General features: G+C 44.1%; 1 protein-coding gene across 1 annotated transcript; it reads left to right on the top strand.

Annotated features, from left to right (window-relative positions):
• Positions 1-2,970: 2,970 nt before the first annotated feature.
• On the top strand, positions 2,971-7,337 carry LOC140076423 (uncharacterized). The gene is made up of 3 exons (XM_072122953.1): positions 2,971-3,010; positions 4,503-7,129; positions 7,185-7,337. The coding sequence occupies exons 1-3, from the start codon at positions 2,971-2,973 to the stop codon at positions 7,335-7,337; spliced, it is 2,820 nt and encodes a 939-aa protein (XP_071979054.1).
• The last annotated feature ends 234 nt before the right edge of the window (positions 7,338-7,571 follow it).

The following is a 7,571-nucleotide window of genomic DNA, read 5'->3' as shown; positions in this document are numbered from 1 at the left end:
GAATAAAATTCATCGTTATTAATAAGGAAAGACGTGCTGGAATCCACCCTTTTTTGTCAATTTTGTGAATTGCTGTTCTATGGTGTTTTTATAACACCTAGTGGGGTAAATTGGAGTCACAGAAACACCATAGAACTGGAAGTTTTCATTGTTCAGAAGGCACTACCTGAATCATCAAAAATTAAAAAGATCAAACTGTTCATCATGCTAAAAAGTAGAGTCAAGGGGCATAACTACAGGGGTAGCAACCATAGCAAGGGATGCCAAGGGATCTGCAGTGTCAGGGGGCCCGGCCACCCAATGTTCCACACTAAATATTGGAGCATTAACACCATTATACTCATAATATGCTGCAGATTGTACAGTATAATATGTATATAACAGTGCACATTGGGCAGTATAATATGTTTTTCCCCATGCACATCCTCCATAGCTGAGTCGGGAGCTGAGATAAGGAATGTCTGGAGATGGTAGAGCAGGACGGCAGCACTATGTATTTATTATATCTACATCCCCCATGGGGCCAGCAGCTACGGGACTGCATGAAATCATATTTGTGGTCTTTGACACCCCCTCGAATACAAAGACCATGTGTTTATGAGTGTAAAAATATCTGCCGGTGCTCTTGTGGTGGACTATGATAGCCCTAGCCCTGCTCCGGGGCAGCCAGAAACATAAAGAAGTTCCGGCCTCTTGACATATCTGGCAGGACTTGGCGTAGAAATAAACCCAGCCGGCTGCAGCATCGACTTCCCACCACCCACACCCACCATCCGGCCGATTGTGCCCCCCATGACGCTTATCCACTCCCCCCTGACGTAGAGGTGACGGAAAGGGGAAAATTATCGCAAGTGCTAGCAATGAGTTAGCATTTACGATTACTTCAGGGCTACTACGCCATTGGCATGGTGCAGTAGTATAGGTGTGTGTATCTGCTGTATGTAGGTGTGTATATGAAGTGTGCATATACATATGCTGTATGTTTGTGTATATGCTATCTATGTGTATATGGTGTATGATGTGTGTGCAAGGTGTTTCTATACGATATATATCTATGTATATGACAAATATATATGCAATGTGTGTATATGCCAAATGTATATGCAATATGTGTATATGGTGTCTTTATGCTGTATTAATGTGTACATATGATGTTTATATACTGTATGTCTACGTATATAAAGTGTGTTTGTGTATCTGCTGTATGTCTATGTGTATATGCTGTATATATGCTGTATGTCTTGTGTATAAAAATGCTGTATATGTGTACATGGTGTGTTTATACTGTATGTTTGTACAAAGTTTGTATATACTGTATATATGTCTGTACATAGTCTGTATATACTGTATATGTGTGTATCTGTTGTATGTATGTGTGTGTGTGTGTAAAGTGTATATGTTTTACATATATGTCCATGTGTATACCCTGTATGTGTGTACATGGTATGCATATGCTATATAAGTGTGTATGGTGTATATACTATATGTATGTGTGTATATGCCGTATGTGTGTGTTGTTTCTATACAGGGTTTTCAAGTGTTCCAGGTTCAGGTTCAAGGCCAAGAAGGTATAGTTGAGGAAAATGTAATATAAGTACTTAAGAATGTACCGAGAATGATTGAACAGGATGAATGTAATCCAAAACTCATCAGTGAAGATAAAAAACATTTCAAAACTGGAGTTTCCTTGAGCTGGACTACATATATCCATATTCCAGAATCAAAACCTTTATAGGATCAAGAAGGTTAGATCTCATTACCTTTGATTCTCTTAGCAAACAGACTTACAGATTCTAAAAAGGAGCCACCCATTGTCAGCCAAGGGGGTCCCTTCTTGGAGCCAGTTCCCACGGTCTGGGTCACTCTAGTTTAAATACTGATGCTAGTCAAGCCATAGTGTAGGGTACACAAGGTCCAGGTCTGGGGTATCTGTTGTGTAGTACACAACAGAACAGATCCTCAAAGCAAGAGACACTTTTCTATCCATCTGTGGTCAAGAGATGAGAATCCTAATCAGAAGACTTATCAGAAGACTTATCAGAAGACTTTTATAGCATTATGGATTTTCTAATTAATGTAACCTCTTGAAACTTGAGCATAGGCACAATATATCTGTTGGTTAATATTATAAGCTCCAATGTCTCCTCAAATTACAAACTAGTGGGAATATTATTTAAGACCCAACCATCAAAGGGGGTTAGTTGGGAATAGGTATTTCCCAATATGGTGGTTCTTTATAAATGAAGAAGAACTTACTGTATACTCCCTCCCTGCTTCTGTTCTTCTGTGAACCACCCACCACTGCCGCCATCTGTTTGAATACAGAGGTGAGTACAACCCGAAGGTGTAGACACATGTCAACAACGACTACAGTACACAACCCGAAGGTGTAGACGAATGTCAACGCCAACAGTAGTACACAAACCAAAGCTGTAGACACATGTCACAGACGGCCCTTGTACACAAAATGAAGGTGTAGATGCACATCACAGTCAACCTCTGTACACAAACCAAAGTTGTCGATGCACGTCAGCGAAAGCCTCTGTACACAAACCCAAGGTGTTGACGAATTTCAACGCTGACCTCAGAACACAACCCAAATGTGTAGACGCATGTCACCACCTCTATACACAAACCAAAGCTTTAGACACATGTCACCACCAGCCTCTGGTGTCACCTCCATCCTCTGTACACAACCCAAAGGTTTAGTCGCATGTTAACACCGACTACAGTACACAACCCGAAGGTGTAGACGAATGTCAACGCTGACCGCAGTACACAACGCAAACATGTAGACGCTTGTCACTGCCGGCCTCTTTACACAAGCCAAAACTGTAGACACATGTTACAGCCGGGCCTTGTACACAAATTGAAGGTGTAGATGCACATCACGGTCGGACTCTATACACAAACCAAATCTGTAGATGCACATCACCGCTGGCACTTGTACACAAAAAGAAGCCGGCAGTGATGGGCAGCACGGAACAGGAGAACAGGAGCTGGGAAGGAGGTGAGTATAAGTTCTTATTTTACTTTTAAAGACCCCCCCCCATGTCATATATTATGCAATCTTGATTATGTAATACAAAAGATTATTGAAAGAATTTGTAATCAAGGTCCTAACTGGATAAATTAGATTCCTAAGAATTCCAAAATTCCTTCAAGGATTACGGATGGTTATCTCATTAATATAATTCCAGGTTCTATTGAATAATTTACCTGTATAAACGAGGGTAATATAGATGTTAATTGGCTTTAGATGACTGAATACCTAACACTAATTGTCGGTAAGAAAGCCTTGGCACCAAAGTGCTGTGGAATGAAGTCAGGTCTTTTACGTATGTCCCTTAGGTCCTGGATGGAGGTGCCGACAAGTCTATGGTTTATTCATTTTATATTGTTCTGCACATAGAATATTTTGCTCTACAATCATAAATTTGTCCGTCATTGTAAAAACAAACCATATTTTCACAAAATTTTAAGTAAATATCATATCAGTACATTTAATTTTTACAAATAGAATAGAAATGTGTCCTTCCTTACCTTCCCCATCCTATGGAAATTTCTAGATAACCAGATGATCTGCTCAACAATATGGCGCGGCTCCAGACGGCAATCGGTCAAGGGTTTTGCCACCATATTGTATTGAACTGTTCTTGAGAAACAGAGTCCTAAACCATAAAGATCAGGATGTACACATCTCTACAAGATCCAGAGGAGTAACTTGAGTGGGTGCAGAAGGTTTGACAACCGGGTCAAAGATTCTTAGGGGGCCCAAAAGCTGTCAGGGGCCCAGCAGCTTCAAGTTACGCTGCAATGGAATGCAAAGGATTCAGAAAGCTTCCATGGAAATAAATGGAGACAATATAAGATAATGCATTATAGGAGGAGCAATCTGCCGTGGATCTGACCTGACCTGACATAGCTGTGTAACATACCTGAGATATATTACGGCTCAAATACTATTATGGCTCATTCCTGTATACATCCCTCTCCAAACATGTTATTATATCATTTAACATGACACAACCCATTATTAATGACACTGTTAGATGATAATTATTGAATGCCTCCTAAAATGAATAAATACCCAAAATAAGGTGACAACCCCAAAGAAAGGAAACTCTATACTATAGCACTACATCAACGGCGGGGTACTGTAGCCCCTCCAGTCCATACACAGGGGTTGACTGCAATCTCATGTGCAGCTATTGGACTGGAACTGAGGAGGCAGCTTAATGCTATACTGGGGTTGCCACCAACCCCTGGGTCTTTGCGTTAGTGGAGATTCCCTGTGAAATAATAAAGCTCATGCACAAATAATCATTTTTACTCTCAGGACAGTCTATGGTAGCTGCTATGGAGCTAAGAAACTTGCTGCTCATCCGGAACCTTTCACAAAAGATGCGCATTGTGACATTGCACTATGTAGATACTGCTACATGTACAAACTTATATTGAATCAAGGAATATGTCCTTCATAATTTTATTTTCTATTACAGCAGATCTATGTAATGCTCAAGAAATAACTACAACTGCAGCTCCCACTACGACTGAGGAAACTACTACAACTGCACCTCCCACTACGACTGAGGAAACTACTACAACTGTGCCTCCCACTACGACTGAGGAAACAACTACAACTGCACCTCCCACTACGACTGAGGAAACTACTACAACTGCACCTCCCACTACGACTGAGGAAACTACTACAACTGCACCTCCCACTACGACTGAGGAAACTACTACAACTGCACCTCCCACTAAGACCAAGAATATAACTACAACTGCACCTCCCACTACGACCGAGGAAACTACTACAACTGCACCTCCCACTACGACCGAGGAAACTACTACAACTGCGCCTCCCACTACGACTGAGGAAACTACTACAACTGCACCTCCCACTACGACTGAGGAAACTACTACAACTGCACCTCCCACTACGACTGAGGAAACTACTACAACTGCACCTCCCACTACGACTGAGGAAACTACTACAACTGCACCTCCCACTACGACTGAGGAAACAACTACAACTGCACCTCCCACTACGACCGAGGAAACTACTACAACTGTACCTCCCACTACGACCGAGGAAACAACTACAACTGCACCGCCCACTACGACCGAGGAAACAACTACAACTGCACCTCCCACTACGACTGAGGAAACTACTACAACTGCACCTCCCACTACGACCGAGGAAACTACTACAACTGCACCTCCCACTACGACCGAGGAAACTACTACAACTGCACCTCCCACTACGACCGAGGAAACTACTACAACTGTGCCTCCCACTACGACTGAGGAAACTACTACAACTGCACCTCCCACTACGACTGAGGAAACTACTACAACTGCACCTCCCACTACGACTGAGGAAACTACTACAACTGCACCTCCCACTACGACTGAGGAAACTACTACAACTGCACCTCCCACTACGACTGAGGAAACAACTACAACTGCACCTCCCACTACGACCGAGGAAACTACTACAACTGCACCTCCCACTACGACTGAGGAAACTACTACAACTGCACCTCCCACTACGACTGAGGAAACTACTACAACTGCACCTCCCACTACGACTGAGGAAACAACTACAACTGCACCTCCCACTACGACCGAGGAAACTACTACAACTGTACCTCCCACTACGACCGAGGAAACAACTACAACTGCACCGCCCACTACGACCGAGGAAACAACTACAACTGCACCTCCCACTACAACCGAGGAAACAACTACAACTGCACCTCCCACTACAACCGAGGAAACAACTACAACTGCACCTCCCACTACGACAGAGGAAACAACTACAACTGCACCTCCCACTACGACAGAGGAAACAACTACAACTGCACCTCCCACTACGACCGAGGAAACAACTACAACTGCACCTCCCACTACGACCGAGGAAACAACTACAACTGCAGCTCCCACTACGACCGAGGAAACAACTACAACTGCACCTCCCACTACGACCGAGGAAACAACTACAACTGCACCTCCCACTACGACCGAGGAAACAACTACAACTGCACCTCCCACTACGACCGAGGAAACAACTACAACTGCACCTCCCACTACGACCGAGGAAACAACTACAACTGAACCTCCCACTACGACCGAGGAAACCACTACAACTGCACCTCCCACTACGACCGAGATAACCACTACAACTGCACCTCCCACTACGACCGAGGAAACAACTACAACTGCACCTCCCACTACTACTGAGGAAACTACTACAACTGCACCTCCCACTACGACTGAGGAAACTACTACAACTACACCTCCCACTACGACTGAGGAAACAACTACAACTACACCTCCCACTACTACTGAGGAAACAACTACAACTGCACCTCCCACTACGACTGAGGAAACAACTACAACTGCATCTCCCACTACGACTGAGGAAACAACTACAACTGCACCTCCCACTACGACTGAGGAAACAACTACAACTGCACCTCCCACTACGACGGAGGAAACAACTACAACTGCACCTCCCACTACAACTGAAGAAACAACTACAACTGCACCTCCCACTACAACTGCAGAATCAACTACAACTACACCTCCCACTACTACTGAGGAAACTACTACAACTGCACCTCCCACTACTACTGGGGAAACAACTACAACTGCACCTCCCACTACGACTGCAGAATCATCTACAACTGCACCTCCCACTACCACTAAGGAACCAACTACAACTCCACCTCCCACTACTACTGAGGAAACAACTACAGCTGCACCTCCCACTACGACTGCAGAATCAACTACAACTGCACCTCCCACTACTACTGAGGAAACTACTACAACTGCACCTCCCACTACTACTGATGAAACAACTACAACTGCACCTCCCACTACTACTGAGGAAACTACTACAACTGCACCTCCCACTACGACTGAGGAAACTACTACAACTGCACCTCCCACTACGACTGAGGAAACAACTACAACTGCAGCTCCCACTACTACTGTGGAAACTACTACAACTGCACCTCCCACTACGACTGAGGAAACTACTACAACTGCAGCTCCCACTACGACTGAGGAAACTACTACAACTGCACCTCCCACTTCGACTGAGGAATCAACTACAACTGCACCTCCCACTTCTACTGAGAAAACAACTACAACAGAAATTCCAACTTCTACAGAGGCAACAACTACAACAGCACTTTCCACTACCATGGAGGCAACAACTTCAACTGCACCTCCCACAACTACTGAGGCAACAACTTCAACTGCACCTCCCACTACAACTGAGGAAACAACTACAACTGCACTTACCACTTCTTCTGAGGCAATAACTACAACTGTACCTCCAACCACTACCACTGAGGTATCTACTACAACTGCAACTTCCACTACTGCTGAGGTATCTACTGCAACTACACCTCCCACTACTTCTGAAGTAACAACTACAACTGCACCACCCACTACTACAGAAGCAACAACTACAACTGCACCTCCCACTACTACTAAAGTAACAACGGCACCTCCCACTTCTACTGAGGTGACAACTACAACTGCACCACCCACTA

Source organism: Engystomops pustulosus, chromosome 9 (genome assembly GCF_040894005.1).
Source record: "Engystomops pustulosus chromosome 9, aEngPut4.maternal, whole genome shotgun sequence".
Classification (NCBI taxonomy): domain Eukaryota; kingdom Metazoa; phylum Chordata; class Amphibia; order Anura; family Leptodactylidae; genus Engystomops; species Engystomops pustulosus.
This window is presented reverse-complemented; position numbering and strand designations above follow the sequence as displayed.